Source organism: Dermacentor silvarum, chromosome 3, assembly GCF_013339745.2.
Source record: "Dermacentor silvarum isolate Dsil-2018 chromosome 3, BIME_Dsil_1.4, whole genome shotgun sequence".
NCBI lineage: Eukaryota > Metazoa > Arthropoda > Arachnida > Ixodida > Ixodidae > Dermacentor > Dermacentor silvarum.
This window is the reverse complement of record NC_051156.1, coordinates 65,302,773-65,323,023: the sequence shown is the minus strand read 5'-3', so window position 1 is coordinate 65,323,023 and position 20,251 is coordinate 65,302,773. Positions and strand designations below refer to the sequence as shown.

Here is a 20,251-nt window from a genome sequence, read left to right as displayed (position 1 = left end):
TCTCAGCTTACGAAGTGCTGCAGTAATGTCGGCACTTTCCGCATTTCTTCGATAAGATCAACTGATCCATAGGGCCAGATCAGGAGATCTAACAAAGCGAATCCAATACGCCGCATCACAACTGCTTGCCTGTTGACTTACAGACGCGTCACTGTACACTTGTGGATGATCCAGATGTGCTGCATTAAAGTGCTCCAGCATGAAGGTAGGGAGAGGGAACAAGGCACTTGGAGCATAGCCGATGGATGCACTTAGAAAGGCTTGATCCTTTTCCACGGACTTGCAGCAGTGCGGGACGCTAACAAAACACGATCAGAATTGTTGGCATCAGGCGTGCTTAACCAAATGTGCCAAGACCGTATGCCTGGAACACGCGGCAAAGATTTCCACTGGTTCTTTTTGAGGCGGCGAAAGTTCTCTACATCATACACATCTGCATAGAGCAGTTTTACATTTTTCAGCGTTGCGGTCATCTGCGCCACCATTTCAGAGGCTGACAATGACTGCTGTGCTGGCTGCTCTTAGATTGTAGAGCGAGGCTTGATGCTTTACTAAGCCACCAACACCATCGCAAGCGTTCTTACCATGGCCTGTGGCCGAAAAGAGCCACTTCGTTGACATGTGCTCCTTCTGTGACAGCTCGTAAAGCTGATACTTGTTCTTGAAATGGCTACTGGCACCATCAGACACGTATGTAACATGTGTGTCAGGCTGAACTTCTTCCTTCATGTACTCACAGATTTTTTCCAGTGCAAAGCAAGCGTGTGCAGCATCATGGCATACGTCATCACTGATGACAGCAAAACTTTGAGTGGACCGTCTACTCGTGACGACGCACGTAAATATAGAGACCTGTTTTTTGTGCCAATGGTACGACTGTATCTCGTTCGGTACAACAGCTGTCCAATTCTCTGCAAAGTCAAAGTGGAAGACACAGGATCCGCGCTGTTCATTCTGTTTGGCGTCGTGTATTGCTGATGCTTGTATGCCCCTTATGTAGTTATGGGTGATCCACCTGACTACCCACACACCAAGCTCCTGCAGAAAGACAGTAGCCTGTGTACTCTTTTTGATCAGGTCGCCATTTTCCCATACTGCATAGTTTACCTCTGTCTCTTGGGGGATTCCTAATGTAGTAGTAGTTAAAGCGTCTTCTTTTGCACAATAATCACAGTCGCCCAGGAAACAATCAGTCGTGGGTGAGGTGCAAAGACAGAGTTCCTTGAGGTGGTCCATTGTGTAGACACCATTAGTGAGCTCTTCTAGCGCGGAAACACATTGTGAGGCGTTGGCACAATACATGCAAAGGCACACTTCTTGTTGTGAGGCAAGAAGAACCCATTTTGGTCGGAGTGAATAAAACTTTGAGAGCCCAATAAATGTATCCGGATTGGCTTCTTTAAATAGACGATAAGTCTCTCGTACTGACCGGGTCATAAATCTCTTGGCAGCATACTCTTTGTTCCCGTCAATCAAAACAGACACTACATCTTTTTTGTTGGGACTCTGCCGAGAACAACCATGCTCGTCTTTCGTATAATATTCCACAGCAGTCTGGATATCTGTTGGGTTCAACCGTTTCCTCTCAAGGGCGTCTGGTGCTGACCATATTCCATGCCTCTCACGCCAGTGTCGGGATTTGTAAATCATAAAGGCTGACAAATTTGGAATGAGAGCTTGGATTTTTCTTCGCTCCAGTTGGCTTGGTAGCAGAGTCAACAAGCGCATTCGCTCTTGGTAGGAGGAACATCTCTCATAAGCTTCTTTAAAGTTTCTGAACCATTGGGTGCATACGCCGCATTTGGTACCTGAAGGGTTCAAATAGCGGCCGCAGCCTAAGAAGTGAGAGTTGGCCATGGCAGTGCCATCAATTTGAGTTTTCTCTTGCACCGGACGAAGGTTTGTGCGTCGCGAATGCGATTTCTGCGGACGCACGCGAGGCAATGTTTTGAGTGGGTGTACGCACTGCTCTCGACCTGCAAGTTCCTCTTCTTGTGGTATGAATTCATCAGCTGTTTCAGCAGGGGAAGCGTCGAAACGACACAGCAGTTCCCTAAGTCGTCTGAAGCAATTCTGGCATATCTGGTCGTCGTCATGTGCGTGGCGGGCAGCTTGCGGCAACAGCTTCCGCAGTGCTGCTAGACCAATGTCTTCAACCTTGCGGAAATTTCTTCTAAATGGTATTTTCTTTTTGTGCACCATCAAGTAATCAGCACAAAAAACTCTGTCTCGGCTGTAACGGTGAGCCATCGCAGCTCTACTCCCAGCTCAAATCACTGCGAGCACAGTTGGCGCTTCTGTATAATGAACTATGACTGTGCGGTGTGCGCTCTACCCTCAGCCCAAAAGTAGCCTGTCGTCTGTTTTGAGGTCGTTCACGCCTCATACTAGCAGACGTAAACCTGAGAGCGCCTACCAGAATGAAGTGGAGGGAAAAATTAGGGTGTACTAGATGGACTCCGTAGTTATTCCAAATCAGATCCAGAGCGAGCTCTGCCCTCAGGTTCTTTTTTCGTATAAAATATAAGACAACTTTTCTGCAATTGGTTCCAGCGAACGCTATCAGCAAAAGCATGACGTGCGAGATTATATTGTGTTACCCAGAGAGAGCTATTGCTGGGGCATTAATTTGGACACAACCTATACCTGAAACACCATAATCTAAAGCATCGCCTCCGAGATGGTGATCGCGACGCGCAATATGAAGACAGCGGTGGAGCAGACGACAGATGACAGCGCACCCGAAACAGGCGGAGTGTACGTAGCTTCTGGTTAAGGCGGTACCGCATCCCCAGAAACGTTTAACTTATTTCGCTTCACTTGCTCCGCCTGCCACTGCCTCCCGTGCACTTACTCCCAAATTTACCACACTCGTACCAACTCAATCAAAACAGACGAATTTTACAACAGCCTCATCTGTAAGCGCGAACAAAATATGGAGGCGAATAATGGCCGAGTATACGCATCAGTGCAGGAGTTTACATCAGAAAGCTAGACATTCTAGAAAGAGGCGCTTCAAATCATAATTATAGTATAATAAAACTGCCTTTCTGTCACAATCATCGTCAAATTTAGGCAAGTCAGAGGCTTATGCACATTGTTTTCAGCCTGATGGCCCTCTTTCTTAGCACCTTGCTGCATCCTGGCAAAGTTCTGATTTCGACCAGCTATACTGTCACTACAAACAAAATAATGCAACATGTTTTTAATATTCTTTTTCCAGTGTCTACGAGCAGCTGTTTACGAGATTTTGAAAAAATTAACGATGGGGTTTTTTGTATTTTGATTTTTAAATAGAGTTCATTTTCGTCAAAACTTGACATTTGAGGCAAACTGTAAAAATGGTTATTTGTGATACAACGAAAATATTCAGTACAATTGTTGAACACGTTACGTTCTCACAGAGCACCAAATTTGAAAGGGCTAAATCAATTGGTTAAGCAGATAAAAATTCGTAAATATAGCAACTTTTGAAAAGTGTAGCAAATTGACAAATTTTTCTAAAACACTTCCGTTTTGCCCAGACACCTCAAACAATGCTATCTGACTCCTCATTACGTATGCATTTTACGCAAAAAATGTATTTTATTGTAGCGGTAATATTTAGTATTTCACATCGTTGTGAATTTGCGCGAATGCCGGGTGCAAGAAAACAGCGCCTCCACACTGAGGAACTTCGGTATTTTTTTCCTCCTGAAGTATTTATTTGGCAAGGAAGCCAAGTTAACTTTTGTGCTACCGAGTGATATGCGCATAAAATATAAAATATTCAATGGAATCTAAAATATGAAATTTTGGACCTGTGTTGATCTCTCGTGGAATCACTATACAATGTGTAAAACACAACGATAAAAAGTGTCTCAGAGTGCAAGTACCATGGCGGTTACTTCACGCCGAAACTTAAGTGGAACATTCATTCAGCTTTCAATATCTAAGGCAAGTAAAATAATGTTTTTTTTATTCGCAGAAATTTCAAATCAGCGTTCAAAGATGTTAAAGAAACAGTTCATTTTTTGCATGCAAGATCGATCCTCGAATACGCCTGTATGATTTGGGACCCATATCAGGACTATTTGATTCAAGTAATATAAAAACTTCAAAATCAGGCTGCACGCTTCGTCTCCAATAGTTACAACCCGTTGGAAAGTGTCACTGAAATAAAAGCATTGCTGGGCTGGGAAACGTTAGTCACCAGAAGAAAAAAATTGAGACACAAGTTCTTCCACCGTATCTTCTATAATCACACAGGCATTTAAATACCCCAACTACCTGTCGGGGCCAACTGATGTCTCGAATCAACTCCACCACTCAAAGAAGGTGCGTGAATACAGGTGTAATACGAACCATTTTGCTGAATCCTTCTTTCCACAAACGGTGAACGTCAGGAATTTGTTTCCTGAATAATGTGTTTCAGTGCCTGATAATCGCGATTTTTTCCCCGCCTGTGTTTTTGACAATGCATTACTGTCTTAACTTTGTTTAAATTTTTTATTACGCTTGAAAGTGTTAACTCATTGTATGTTGCACCTTGATGTTACTTTGCTTTGTGTATTTATTTTTTATTTCTTTGAATCATTGAACACATCTTTCTGCGATAATGCCAGCGATAATGCCTTCGAGGCGACGCAAGTATCCTGTAAATAATAAATAAATAAATAAATAAATAAATAAATAAATAATAAATAAATAAATAAATGATGCGTTTGGAAACCTCTTTCTGATAAGGGATTGTTCTCGTCGAAGGACCAGTATAAAAGGACAGCGTGTTAACAGTTGTGTAGCTACCAGCGCTTTACACCATGGGAGGTTATGGCAGTATTTGTGTTGTGTGCGCTCCGGCTGAAGTCAGTGTCACAAGATGTCACTATCAATGCTGTAGCTGCCCTACACCTCTCCGGTAACGCCATATTCGGCAGACGGTATAGCATTTAGGCACAAGCTTAAACTCGCTAAATAGAAAGTCATAGCATGTACTTAAACGTATAGCACTTTTCTGTGTACCGAGTTAGCGGAGACGACTGTACGAGTGGTTGCTCTGGTGGCGCCATCTTGTGGCGCCGACTGTAACCCGAGAAAAGGCACAGAGCTATTATAGTTGTAAACAGCTGTATTCTACAGGTTCTACGTAGCTGCTAACGTAATTTATTAACATTGAGCGTCGCTTTATTTTTCTTCGACTAGAACAATATGTAGCACAAAAACGTCTTTAACGCGTTGTGGTTGAATAAAGGGTCTTACGAGGTCGCTTCCAGCGTTGTTGCCGCCGTGAACGTCTCCGGTAACCCGGATCTCCATGGCAGTTATGAAGTTTAGGGGCTACCCAAAACGCAATAGCTGTATGTGCTCCCGCTGCCACGCCAAATACTGTACCTCAAGCGTTTGCATGTTTCACAGTTCATGTGGCATTCTTAAGCGGCACTCATACGGCACCGTTAATAAAGAACAGGGCACAGAGGGGTTACACTGAGAAAAAGAAAATTAGAAGCGAGTTTTCCTACCTGGCTGAGACTAGAGGTATTTCGTCTGCCGTGCGGAAAGTTTAGTGCCGGGAGAGGAAAACGCGAAAGTGCGCACGGATGAGGCATTCATCAATATTTGGTCTGCCGCCATCAAAGTCATAAAATAGTAAATAACGCTTATAAATCTAAAAAAAGTCAATTCGTTCGTTGAGGCGAATTTTTCAGTAATTCTATACACAGGGAAATCCTTGCTTACCCATCTTCCTATCCCTATCAAATGGAAAACAAGCGAGATAAAATCGGAACGCGCACGTACCCGAGAATAAACGCATAATCAAACAGAGTGCAACCACAACGGCCTCATTTTAATGGGGACGAAATGCCAAAACACTCCTGTGGCTTGCATTGGGCGCATGTTGAAGATTTCCCACGTGGTCCGTGTGGTGCTGTTGAGACTATAGATCATGTGCTCGTTGTGTGCCCTGTGTACGGGCGCGAGAGACTGACACTGTCAGCTAACTTGAGGCATTTAGACAATAGACTACTGTCGAAGGACCTCCTGCTAGGCACATGGCCAGAAAGTTGGCAGACTATAGAGGTAACGCGTGCTCTGTCACGTTTCTTAGGCGACACGGGCCTGGACTGGTGCTTGTGATGACACCACTTATGTGCTGTGTTCTCTCACCTCGTTTCTCCCATCATCATCCTGCATTGCGACCATCTTTCTTACCCTGTTCCCCTTTCCTTACGTAGTATAGAAGGCCACATACCCAATTTTCCGGTCAACCTCTCTGGATTTTTCAATCAATAAACTTCTTCCACAGGTGGTCAAAATCAACCAGGAACACCCCCATTACGCGTTCCTCATAATAAGATGCTGGTTCTGGCTCCTGAAACCCCAGAATATAATTTTCATAGAATTTTCAGTAGATGAAAGAACGCAAAATGCACGTTCGGAAAGTTGACTGGTGATGAACAGTATTGAATGAAATTTTTGTTACAATAGGTCTCGTTCAAATGCAGGTGATTGTTGTACCTGGTGACATATCCGTGGAGAAGGACGTTGCTGCTGTGGTGGAGAAGACGGCAAAGCACTTTGGAAAAATTGACATTCTCGTGAGTGTGACGCTATGTGTACCAGAGCAATTAACCTGGACAGACGAAAAATCGGCAGAACCCATCTTACGATGACTGTTGACACTAATGCGTTTGGCATCTAACCAATATTATGACACAATGTATTGCCATCGTTGAAACGAGTTACATATCAGGCGTGTACTGCAATGGGATTACTCTCTTGCGCTTCCTTAGGAACACCTGGCGCCGCCTAGCGGCGCCGCTGCGAAGCCTGTCCGTGGCCTCCGAAATGCATGGCGAGTCGGCGCGTGGGAACGCTGAGAGACGCGTCATGTGTCAACCGGGTTCTTCTCTCGCGCTCGTTTCTGAACGTGCTTCGCAATGTACTGACGCTGCCGTGAAGTCCGCGCATGGCTACCCATACGAGAGCGTTCTTAAAGCCTATAGTGAAGGCCCGTAGTCCGCAGGAACTTTAGTAGCGCGAGTTATGCCTTCAACGCGAGTGTTCTTTCGGAGCACTGACCTAAAGCTTTTAGTTCCGTTAGTGGACCATTGTTCAATTGGTCTAGTACTCTGCACAGCACTTGTCTCTCCACACTATAGCGCGGGCAGACACAGATAATGTGTTCGAACGTCTCATTGCTGCTGCACATGTCGCACGTGGGGCTGTTGGCCATTTCAATAAGGAAGGCATGCGAGTTCATAAATGCAACGCCTATCCACAAACGGTACGGAATGGTCTGTTCACGTCTTGGTAATCCAGGCAAGCGATGCATCCGTGTATCCCGAGACAACGAACCCAAACGACACATGGTGAAAGTGTTCGAGTAGCTCATGGCGTAGCTCACTGAATAGGTTCGCGTGAAAAACGTTCATTGAAAAGCGGCACATACCCAGAACATTTGTGGCGGAGCCTGCTAAAGCTTCGGGTTGGTGTTTTTGAGGGACCCTTGTGATGTGGGCTTGATTCCGCTAAGCATCGGATAAATTTAAAGGATCTTTTTTGTCATTTTACAGTGGCACGTACCTAGTTATCCAAGTTGGCGTCAAAGACGTTCATTGACACGAACCTACTGGCACATTCCCAGAGAGCCAAATGGGCATCAAAAAGGTTCATTGGAGACCAGCACAGACCGCGCGCGACACACCCAGTGCTCTCAGTCGGAGTCAAAGAGTTTCGTCAAACACAGTTACCTTCCCAATTCCCCGTGTAGAGCGAGCCTTGTCGGCGTGAAAAAGGTTCGTTAAAGATCGGCACGTATGTACAGATTGCCATATACGCAGTGACCCAAGTTGGCCCGACGGTTGGTTTCCAACCCTGTTCCTTGAGCACAGCAGTCGATGCGATACCTAATCGACCCGACCTTGGTGTACCCAGCGACCGTTAAGACGATTACGGACAACAAACAGGCATGCATACATACATAGGTACAGTTCCAGCGGAAAAAATATTAGCACAAGTGACCGATCATTCGATCTTATAAATTGCGGCACGCGACCCTGTTGTGCACTCGCCCGCTAAAAATGGGAGTGCCACGCACCCCCTGATTGGAGCATGAATCATGTGGCACTTTAGATACCAGTGTGCACGGGAACAAGAGCGCCGCGTACATCAATTTCCCTGCTCCGGTCATGGACAACTTGTGCTAATCTTTTTCCGCTGCAGCTGTACATACATATATACATACATACATACATACATACATACATACATACATACATACATACATACATACATACATACATACATACATACACACATACATACATACACAGATAGATGTTTAGGCCCTGGAAACTGCGTGAATACATAACTCATTAAAATCAAGCTACCATCACATCGTAATATGAAGCGAGTATGGTCTGAAATAAATGTGTCAAATTTAAAGTTATATTGAATATCATGATTCAACAAAAAGTTCTTGAGCGCCCAAGAATTACGATACATATGCAATGTATACCACAGCCGGCGGAAAACGCTATACGAAATAGGAGTTTCTAAGACGACCAGTCTATTCCAATTAAGTGTCTATATACGCACAACCTTAGGAAACGTCTTGTTTTTCATTGAACTGTCACTTATATATTATATGTGAACAGCAAAATTTATTTGACGTATGAACGCATTTATGCTTCACAGATAAACTCTTCGTGTTGCCGGCATCCTTGGGTATGTCTATTGTAAACCTAGGCATTGCATGCCACATGTTATTTATATATCAACTCACCCGTATACACCACCTATTTCTTGCTACTGTCAGCATATCTGTGACAACAAACGTGGTGGACTGCAACCTTTCCCTTCCAGTTCTTACAAGCTTTTCCGATAAAATGTTGTCGACATGCTTGCACGAAATGGTTGACCGAATACACAAAATGATCAGGAGCATTTTTTTAGAAAAATCTTCATATGAGCAATGTTCACATCAACACTGCACAAAGGCAATATAGTTCATTGACCCCTTTAATACATGTTACCCGAGGAAATGCTGACTGAATTTCCCATAGCAGAGACCAGGGAAACAAATTCGCAGTTGCTGCGCAAGGCGTCCTCAAGCAAGCGGTGCTCTAGCGCTGACAGGGTGTGACAGAGGCCTGGAAGAGATATGCGAGGTATTCTTATGTGTTGCAGACTGCTGGAACCGCAATGTTAAGCAGAGAAATCAGATGCGTGGGAATTCCTATGTAAGCTACCTGTTCCGATAGCACCATCAAGTGATAGGCTTCCGTGTATGACTTCCCATATAGCGAAACCAAAGGAACAGGCGGCGCAGCGAAAACTTAGCTGATGTTAAAGTTTAACAGACAAGTACATTTATCAGGAAGAGGGCTCAGTAAATGCCGTCCTAAAACCGTATCAATTATGAAAAACGATATCCTACTCTGCTAAAATGGTGCTAGAAAGATAGTGGCAATAGCGGTATTAAAGCAATATATATATATATATATATATATATATATATATATATATATATAAGGGTGTAATGAAAAGCATTGCTTTCAATTTAGCGACATTGTTGTGAGCATCCCTGCTACAAGCATAGCACTCTATTCAACCTATGCAATATGACGCAAAGTACACTCTGACAAGAAATAGGCCGTAATAAATGCAGCTGTTCGAATTAGTACCTAGTGAACTAGGCACTTACGTAGCGTTATCTAAATCTGCATGCTGTGCTTTTATAATAAATAGTAACTCACACTAATAATTTTTTCAGCCTAGGAAAAAATCGGTTACTGGTGATTGATGATTTTTATCCGCCATTTCTGCAAGTTTAAACCGTTCATTGAATATAATGTCTCAGTACACAGGTCCATATCGAGTGCTGCGTGCCGTTACTACAGTTATTTATGAAATCGCCACAGTCAGTACCAGTGCCTCATATACCCTGAATTTCACTGACGTACGTTGTGCATGTCGCACGCCACGTAAAGGAAGATTGAGGCAAAGGGTACCGGCAGAATAGTCGATCAAAGCTGAATGCGCCGTAATAAAGCCGAGTCCGAGAATTACGTCGTGCGGACAATTGGTCAGCACTGTAAAAAAAAAAACTGGAACGGTGCGGTCAGCGATACTTATACGGGAAGTACGCATTCCAGTGACGGCAAGAGCGCTGCCATCGGCGACGCGTACGGCTCATGTAGTAGCAGGCGTGAGAACCTTCTTCAGTCGACGACGGAGGTTGTAACTCATTATGGACAGCTGGGCTCCAGTATCTACTAACGCCGTCAAGGGGACGCCGTCGACGTGAACATCAACTAAGTTCTGGTTCGTTCGGAGTATCAATGGAGGATTTCTACACGACGAAGTTAATGCAGCAATATAACGCTCTCCTGTAGGAGGCAGAAGAAAAAACAGCTCTCAGAATCAGTTTTCATTGTGTTCCTTTGGAAAAACTCTGATTTTTGGCGCAACTTTCGCTAAACTGAGGCTTGCGTGTTATGATTAATGTTCGCGTGGGCTTTTGCCTTGGCCACTGGTGAAAAATGGATTGGAGAGATTATTTATTTATTTATTTATTTACAATACTGCCAGTCCCATATCGAGACCATAGCAGGTGGGCATATGATTGCACATACAATGCATGTGTTATATACAGAACGGCAAAAACATCCAAACATGTAAATGGAAATACATGAAACAGGTTCAATGCGCAATTTTACAACAATAATGCTATTAATAAAAAGAGCAATGTTACAAAAACGAAGAAAGAAATAAAGGAGGTAAATTTTAGGTATATTTCAAAAAGTGGTAGTTTTGATGATTATATGTGCATAAGAACTGTTTTTTTCCTAACTATTTATTTCGTCTTCCAATAAATTAACAAAATCGGACTGCGATACTGTGTTAGTTATAGATGCATCCAGCTTATTCCACTCGCAAACAATGCGGGGGAAAAAGGAAAACTGAAAAGTATCGTTATTACAAAGGAACTCGTTTAGCGTATACGGATGATTATGACGAAGTATGCGCGATTTAGAAAATGTAACGTATGCAGAAGCATCCATTTTTACTCGCTTGTGTAGTATTTGATGCAGAAATTTTAGACGAGATCGTTTTGCTCGAACTGCCAAAGTTCCAAGCCCTGACTGTGCTAGGAGAAGAGTAGGTGAATCACTGCGTCGGTACTTTCGGTGAACAAACCTAATTGCCTTTCTCTGAATGCTTTCCAGTTTAGATATATTAGATTTAGTGAACGGGAACGATACGACATTAGCATACTCACGGACAGGTCTCACAAATGTAGTGTAAGTTAAAAGTTTGACGTTAGTTGGTGCCAACCGCAGACACATTTAGAGAAAAAAGAGTTTTCGTAATGCACAAGAAGTAATGTTGTTGATATGCGATGTCCAATTAAGGTCGGACGCTATCGTTAAACCAAGATACTTATGCTGTTGAACTCTAGTTACGAGGCTGCCGTTAAGTGTGTAGGGGAAAAGCGATGGGTGCTTTTTTTCTCGTTACTGTCATACAAACCGTTTTGTTTTGATTAATGGTCATTTGCCAGTTATCACACCATTCGCTTATTTTCGCTAGTGGGTTATTGAGCAGAACTCGATCCTCGTGATTACGTATTTCTCTGTATATTATGCAGTCATCTACAAAGAGTTTAATTTTACAATCAATGTTGTTTGTAATGTCATTGATAAAAACAAAAAATAATAGCGGACCTATGACTGAGCCCTGTGGGGCCCCTGATGTAACAGGAACCGGAGCAGATGGGATGTTTTCGATGACGACAAATTGTGATCGGTGAGATAGGAAGCTTTTATCCATGCAGTAATGGGTCCATTGCCAATCACAGCTGTAATTTTGGCAGTTAGTTTACTATGGCACACACAACCAAACGCTTTACTGAAATCTAGTAGAAGTAGGCCAGATTGATTATGATTATTAATACTTGAAGCAAGATCGTGTACCACCTCTGCTAGCTGAGTGACTGTCGATAAACCTCTTCTAAAACCGTGTTGAACATCTACTAGAAAATGTTCTTCGAAATATGCGTTTAAGTTTTTGAGAATAATGTGTTCTAAAATTTTACATGATGTGCTGGTAAGTGAAATTGGTCTGTAGTTAGATGGTAGGTTAGGATCGCCTGACTTATGAATCGGTACAATTTTAGCAATTTTCCAATCTTCTGGTAAGTCTGATGTCGAAAGTGACTAAGCGGTAAATAAGGCCAAGATATTTACTGTTACATTCAGCATATCTTTTGAAGAACTGACTGGGAATGTTATCGGGACCGTTTGCTTTCTTCATGTCTAGCTCAATTAGGTGCTTAAATATTCCTCAGTCGTCTATTGTTAATGTGTCAATAGTGGAGAATGATGGCTGTGGCAAATATGGAAGTGTGTTGTTATCTTTAGTAAAGACTGAGTGAAAGTGTTGGTTAAATTTATCAGCGAGTGCCAATTTTTCCTCGCGTGGACGATCAGGTGTCGCTGCAGGGCGTGCGCGAAAAAAGGTCCAAAAGTGATTAGGGTTGTGAGTGATAAGGTTAGGCAATGTTTCATTGAAGTACGCATGCTTTGCGAGCTTAGTCTTTAAATTGAGTTCGTCGGTAGCGCGAAATAGTTGCGATTTTTTTGTGTACTTTCACCTTTCGTTTTTATGTTACGGCGCAAGCGTTTTATTCCGCGCTTGACATGAATTCTATCGCGTGTTATCCAAGGATTGTTTTTTTTTGCTTTTTTGCTTTTTTTCGGGATGAAATGGTGCATGCCGTGCGAGACTAAACGCTTGAAATGAAGCCAAAGATCATTGACGTGAACAGAACTATCGTTGGCCATTTCGTAAAATTCTTCGTATTCGTGCTCTAAATAGGTTAGTATAGCGGAATCATCTGCTTTTTAAAAATTAGGGACGATAACTTTGGTAGTTTTAGCTGTTGCAGTGCATCCGAGGGGCAGCTGACACATTGGTATGTTGTGATCTGAGATACCGTTTATGATCTCCGAGCTAGTTCAGTAGATCTAGGGGGAAGTTGTCACTAATCAGTATTAAGTCTAGAATGTTATCGCTTGTTCCCTGCGTTCGCGTAGGAGAGGTTACAACTTGATGAAGCCCGAAGTTTAGCATCAAATCAATGAGTGAATTTGATGAGAGTGAAGTGTGATGCATGGTATTCCAGTCAATATCAGGTAAATTGAAGTCTCCCATTAGAATAACTCGGTTAGTAGCATGCTTCTGCATAAACTCCTGTACAGCAATAACACTTTCGTGACCAGAAAGAGAACTTCTGTAAAAGCAACCAGTAAGTATTGCAAAGTCATCGCACATAATCCTGCAGAACACAGCCTCAACATCTGGAACGTCGGACGTCCATTCAAAGGATAAGGGCTTCTTAATAAGCAGAGCTACGCCACCGCCTCGAGTTGGTCGATCTTTATGGATAACTGAGTAATTTGGGGGTGCTATTTCGTGGCTGTATATTTTTGGTGAAATCCAGGTTTCAGTAATGGCAACTATGTCAGGGCTGTGTTCGAGTAACAGGTTTTCTAATGCTTCAGTTTTATTGACAACACTTCTGGCGTTCACATTTAGTAATGCTATTTCTGTGAATGTTTGTGGCTTCGAGTTACTTTCGACGTTTTTTTGAACTGCGACTCTCATGTTTCTTTCGTCATCCCAGACAAACCTGCTGTCATTTATGTACAGTTTCTCAAAAAATAGAGATACTTTTTCTCCTTTCTGAAGGTTTGATTCAGTACTTTCCCAGAGTTTTCTTCTCTTTTCCCACACTCTACGACTGAAATCTTCATCTATAGAGTAGTTAGTGTTCTTGAGTTTGTAGCCTTTCCTCAATATCATTGATTTGTTTCTTGAGTCAAGTAGCTTTAAGATGACCGGTCTATTTTTATCTTTATTCGGTCTGCCTAAGCGATGTTTTCGTTCCAAGGCAACCGGCTCTAAACCAAGGGTATCCTTGATCGTTTGATTGACGCTGTGTTCCAATGTAGAGCTGTTTTCGCCCTCAACCTCGGGTAGTCCGTAAACAATAATATTTGATCTTCTGCTATCGTTTTCCAAATCATCAACCCTGCGTTCTAATCTTTTAATGGCTCTTTCCAATTGCAATATGTTGTTTTCGCATGAAACCACTTTTTCTTCAAGTTTGGAGAGGGCGTCTATCTTCTTTTCAATTTCGGTTAGCCGATGTCCTTTTATATCTTTTATGTCGGTTGCGATATCCTTTAGTTGTTTAGCAATCTGGCCTAACTAGGGGCCTGGATTTTCTTCTATATCTCCAGCTACTAAAAGAAGTTTCCATGAAAACAAAACAACATCGGCAACTGCAACAACAAGCCGCGGGCACGGCAGCACCAACAAGAAGGGGTTACTAGATCTAAAACACTTATCGTGTCGCCTTCTCACCTGCATGAAGAAGGACAGTGGATTAGACGTCTGCATTCTTGTGGTACTGCCGTGCCCAATGGCTCCTGGCATTGAAGGAAGACCATATATAGCCGGTAGAATAGGTGGCGCTCGATGCCGGTCATGTGTCCAGCAGGGCGCGTCGGTCGCCGAACCACGTGGCCAGTTGTCCCAACACAGATAGTAGGAATCATCTGGCGCGTGGACCCGGTGTTGTTGATATGCGTTACGCTGATCATCTCCGGTAGCAGCCCGGTGTGCGCATTCCCACCGATAAGGAGTATGCTGACAGGAAGCTGCGTGAAAAAGGACAGTGGATTAGACGTCTGCATTCTTGTGGTACTGCCGTGCCCAAGATAATTCGCGGATCGTGATTACGGCGCAGTATCATCGCATTTGTGTGGCCAGAGTAGCAGCAATAAGCCAGGGGACGGCCTTACATCAACGCATTTACGCTCTCGTTCACAGAAGTGCGATAATTGAAAGAAAAAGTCGGGAATTGCTCGCGCAGAAGTTTAGGTTTTGACTTGAGGCGGTTTTATTACTCACAAGCGCAGTTAAAATACTCTACCACAACTCTAACGCGCAGAACTTGGTATTCTCACGATGTTTAGAACAGTTGTTCAAAATTGAGCGCCTGCGGAAACCGAGGGGCTCCACAGTATTTGTTTATTTGTTTATTGATTTCCTCAAAAGTCAATTGCTGAGACATTACATGACGGAGTGGGCAGTGAATGGCAAACAAGATAATAAAAGTCACAATGGCATGTTTTCAATGAGCCGCTTGAATGCTAGTGGGTCGATGATAGTGCCAACTTCGGTGGGCAGGCCATTCCAGTCTCGTGCGGTGCGCAGGAAAAATGACTGCTGAAATGTCACGGTATGGGCTTGCGGGGGTATGCTGTGTTAGAGTTACTGATGCTGGCAATGCGGTGGGCTCTTTCTTGTACGGGTAATAAAAGGCAAAGATTCTGTAAAGGTTGCAAACACTTTCCTGCTGGAAAAGTAGTGCCAAAGCTTCAAGATCAATCTAGGAAAATGCAGAAGACGCTGACCTCTGAGCAGCGCTATCTGGAGCGCGAAATGAAGCAAGATACTAGCTTCCGCAGAGTTTCCTGTCGGGCTAGTTCATACATAATATTTGCAATGTCAAAGCAATGCGACTTTACCTTTTTGCGGGTATGTTGCACTGTTTTCGTTTTAAAAATGAACATTCGCAAGCCAAAAATTCAGAGCGTGCGTTTTCCTCACAGTGTTTCAGAAATGTTTCACTGCATGGCATGGGCAACTTGCTTCTGCGAAACGTGTTCTCTGAAATTCTATAGCCATTTTTTATGTGGAGAATATTATAATTCGCACGCTAGAAGCATGCTTTGTAAGTAATTGTATGTAATAAATGATTATTTCTTGCAGCATACGCATTCCGGAACCGCAATGTTTTCAGGAATTTATAATGCTTCATTACATGGCAGAATGTTGCTTATAGCACTAAATTTTGCTTGGATACCTGAAACGTGGTCACGCTCCTGTTGCAACGAGAAAGTAACAGAAACTGCATGCACCTAGATGTAGCAAGAAATGCAGGTTACAACTAACTAAGCATATTGTTTTAACCAAAAATACAAGTAAATGAGGCCGACCAATTTTTGGCTGGATGACACTTTTGTTGCACATTTTCATTTATTGCAGGTGAACAATGCTGGTATTCCCATGCCAGGTACAATTGAAAGAACTACGACAGAAGACTACAACCGCGTCTGGGACACAAACTTTCGGGGCCCGCTCTGCATGATCAAGAACGCTCTTCCATACTTGCGTAAAACCAAAGGTATGGTTTATATTGTTTCTGATTAGGGGGGAGGGGGGTAAAATTACGCCTTTCTACTAAGGCACTTCGTTCGTTTCCGTCACTCAAGACAGTCTGGCCTGTTTAAGGTAGTGACATGCACCACACAAATATTAACATAAACAATAATTATTCAAGGTACAAATGAACACAGTCTAAGAGAATAATATGACGCACGCATAGCCCACACTGGGGCAAGTTCGAATAATAATAGGTCGCAAGGCAATATCCTGCTATGGATGCTACCTAATGGCTACATATGTTGCTATAGAATACCAGTGGCATGGTCTCGAAGCAACGTTGCCGTGCAACTTCCGTAGAATCGCATACTGATGCTGTACTGATCTCATTCAGCACATGATGCCTTCCTTGCATAGAACAGGATCTCCAGAGGTTCTCGGTGGCAGCCGTATTTTCCGGCGACACCGGGAACTGGTGGAAAGAGTGACCGTGACATATCTCAGTCTATTCTTATCGCACGCTTGCGGCCGCGTGCAGGTCATGGCTTTTTTGTCGGCTGCTCTGTCACCAGACCAGCAGTCCCTGCGCTGTCTTCGCCGACAGTTAGTGACAGGCATCGACTCAATGACATCTTGGAATGATCGCTCTGACCCTCGGAATCCTAAGCGGCTGTTTTTCGGAGCCGAGAGAAGGAAGGCAGCAAAAGCTGAAGTAAAATGGCAGTAATGCTACCAGTGACTGTGATGTCGGTCTACATGGATGATAATCGTCGTCACGGTGAACCGAGTGAGAGCGCAACAATTTGCGAGGGCAAGTACGCGGAGCGGGTGGGGTCACATGACCGGAAGCCGACCACATTACTCGGCTGCTTCGAAGGCGCGACTGAGAGCGCTTCTCGGCGCTATGACATCGAGTCAGGTGATCGGAAAGGACGATGCGAGTGTAGCCTGAGCGCCCCTTTTTGACTATCCAAACAAGGAGCCGTGTTCCCAAACAGCTCTTACGCTGGAATTGTTAATTCCAGCCGAGATAATTCCAGTCAATCCTTGTCTTGACATATTTTTATTAGAAGAAGCCAGCTAATTGCAAATTGTACTTACAACCGCAAGGCTTTGTGGTTTCGGCACAATATTTTACTAAATAAATTATTTCGATGACCCTATATCGGCTGAGGCCTGATAGGGCGGAGAACAAGAGAACAGCAACACAAAAATGTGGCAACCGTTCGATGCACAGTAAAAAAATAGTATAATTAAATAAAACATTAATGCAATAAAGTAAATAAATGAATTAATTTATTTATTTACATTCATTTAATTACCTAAACAATACTGCAATAAAGTACATAATGAATGAATTCTGGGGTTTTACGTGCCCAAGGCACGATTCTATTATGAGGCATGGCGTAGTGATGGACTTCGGATTAATTTCTAAATTCCGGTATTTAACGTGCCTCCAATGAACAGGACACGGACGTTTTTGCATTTCGGCCCCAACGAAATGCGGCCGCCGCGGCTTGGATTCGATCCCGCAAACTTGTGCTCAGCAGTGCAGCACCGTAATCGCTAAGCCACCGAGGCGGCTACGGTACGTAATTGAATGGTGGCGTCATACAGTGCTAGAAATACAGGAAAACAGGTTGCGAAAAGTATAGTAGAAATCATTGCGTTCAAATACAAGTGAAGAACATGATCAAATACTATCGAAAACCAGCACAGTCGGTAAAATGAACACAATATCAATGGGAAGGTGGTGTCAATATGCAGAAGTTTTGAAACGAATGAGTCAAGAAAGGCTTTGGTGTGACCTTAACCACAAACCACTTTATATTTATGATTCGGACGAGATTAGTGATCAGAAATTGTTTCGATAAGCTGGGTTCGTAAGATTTGCTGATGTTAAACTTTGTGATAGAGGTAGAGCTGAAGAACTTTCTTGCGGAGTGGCAGCGGCGGTAAAATAAGCTAGATTTCCATAATGTTGTAGCGCCCACCGACGCTGCAACGCGGGGCGCTTTGGTCGGCGGTCCCAACCGGTGCCTTCGCGCCGACTGTCAAGGAAGAAAACAATAAAGACGCGCAGCGCGTGCTCGAAGCGCAAGCTCGGCACGCGCAGTGTTGTTCCAGGAGCTTGAGACGCTGGTCGTCGCGGCCTCCGCTCGGCTGGCCGACTTCTTAGTAGGAACGACGGTACGGCTCGTTCGCCGCCGTCACGTTCTTCCTACAATGGTGACCCGGACGTGATGGTTCGGGCGACTTCTACGAGGACCAGTTTCGGCTCGGGAACGCCAACAGCCTACGGCCCACGGCCCCTTACGATGCGGACCGTCAGCGGGCTCTGCTCGAGGGACCGTTCCATCGGGCGCCCGTGCAGCAGCTAAGTCTCACTAGTCCTACCAATGATCCGGCGCCGTGTTCGATATTGGAAAGCTGCAGCGCCGTAAGTCACCGCAGCCGTGACCTCGTCGTGGAGTGTCCGCCTCGGCTGCGGGAGGTTGCGGGTTCGAAACCAGGCGGCCACCGGTTACCCACCGGAATACAAATCGAGCACAAGCGACCCCCGGCCAGACGCCCGGCTTTGTTCAGGGGTGCTCGCTTGGGAGAAGCTCCGCTTAACCCGCCGTCCCCGACAGGGGATTACTTTCGAACAACCCTGCAGCCTGCAAAGGTGGTTACAACCCGGCCTGCGCGGCTCCACCTCGAGTGATGCATCGATGCGCAGCCCACTGCGCGCGCAATCCCGCACCCTGGTAACCTCCTCCCAGGGGCCAACAGCTCTCGCGCCTGTACAAGGACTACACCACAATCACCTGGACCATTAACGGCCGTCTCCTGAAGAACCTCATCGACCGCTCCACCCTAAGCACCGTGAAGAACGACGTCCCCGTTAAGGTCTCCAAGATTGCCATCAACCAGCTGGAGAGGCTTCCCTCCGACAACGGCAAGTTGGTCTTTCAATGCACGGCCCTATCTATGCGCAAGTCACCAAGGCAACCATCGCACTTGGTTCCATCTTCGAGGACACCTGCACGAGCAACGCCCAGTGCGATCCTCGCGGGGCCTCGTGCAGTGAGTGCCGCTACCTCTACGAGCCATCCGAGCCCGTGAGCCTCAAGTCCAAGCACCTGACCTGCCGGGCCGCCGCCGGCCTCGGCTAGCCCTGCGACTACTCCGAGCAGTGCGTCTTCGCCCAGCTGAACGGCGTCTAAACGGACCGTCTGATCTGCGACTCTGCTCTCGAGTTTGTCCGCTCGCTGGACGGCAAGACCTGCGACAAGCTACAGACCACCGCCGGAAACGTATCGGACAGCCCTGCAAGGCCAACAGCGAATGCCACACTGCCAGATCCGCTTGCCTCAAGGACGTCTGTGCGTGCGCCAGCCACAGGTGCACCTAAGATGCAGGCTGGAGTACAAAGGTCCAACTTAGCTTCTCTCACTTCCTTCATCGACGTTCCGTCTGGGCGGGGAGCCCTGTAGCGCCCACCGACGCTGCAACGCGGGGCGCTTTGGTCGGCGGTCCCAACCGGTGCCTTCGCGCCGACTGTCAAGGAAGAAAACAATAAAGACGCGCAGCGCGTGCTCGAAGCGCAAGCTCGGCACGCGCAGTGTTGTTCCAGGAGCTTGAGACGCTGGTCGTCGCGGCCTCCGCTCGGCTGGCCGACTTCTTAGTAGGAACGACGGTACGGCTCGTTCGCCGCCGTCACGTTCTTCCTACAATGTTATACTGACTCTACGGCGATAACTGCACAAAATAAAGCTAGTAGCATTATTTTGCAATACTTCAAGGCAATAATAGAGAGTAGCGTGGTAATGTTCTTAAACTGACGCAGTGTAATCTAATTTGGAACATATGAGGGTTTTATAAAGAGGGAATTTTAGACAAGTCAGGGCTTTGCTAAAATTATTACTTAAGTAATCTAACGTACAATTATCGTGGCTGTTCTAGGACAAATATGAGTGCTCCGCGTGAAGTTCTAAGGCATTAGAATGCCTAAATACTTCTATGATGTAGCGGACCTAAGTCCTCTGCT

The 20,251-nt window shown here is 44.9% G+C and overlaps 1 protein-coding gene across 2 annotated transcripts in view; it reads left to right on the top strand.

Annotated features, from left to right (window-relative positions):
• LOC119445476 (3-oxoacyl-[acyl-carrier-protein] reductase FabG) overlaps window positions 1–20,251 on the top strand; it is an 87,028-nt gene that overhangs the window by 57,921 nt on the left and 8,856 nt on the right. For both annotated transcript variants that reach the window (XM_049663332.1, XM_037709757.2), the window contains exons 3-4: window positions 6,483–6,575; window positions 16,102–16,240. In XM_049663332.1, the coding sequence (XP_049519289.1) occupies window positions 6,483–6,575; window positions 16,102–16,240 (232 nt within the window). The remainder of the gene's footprint in view (window positions 1–6,482; window positions 6,576–16,101; window positions 16,241–20,251) is intronic.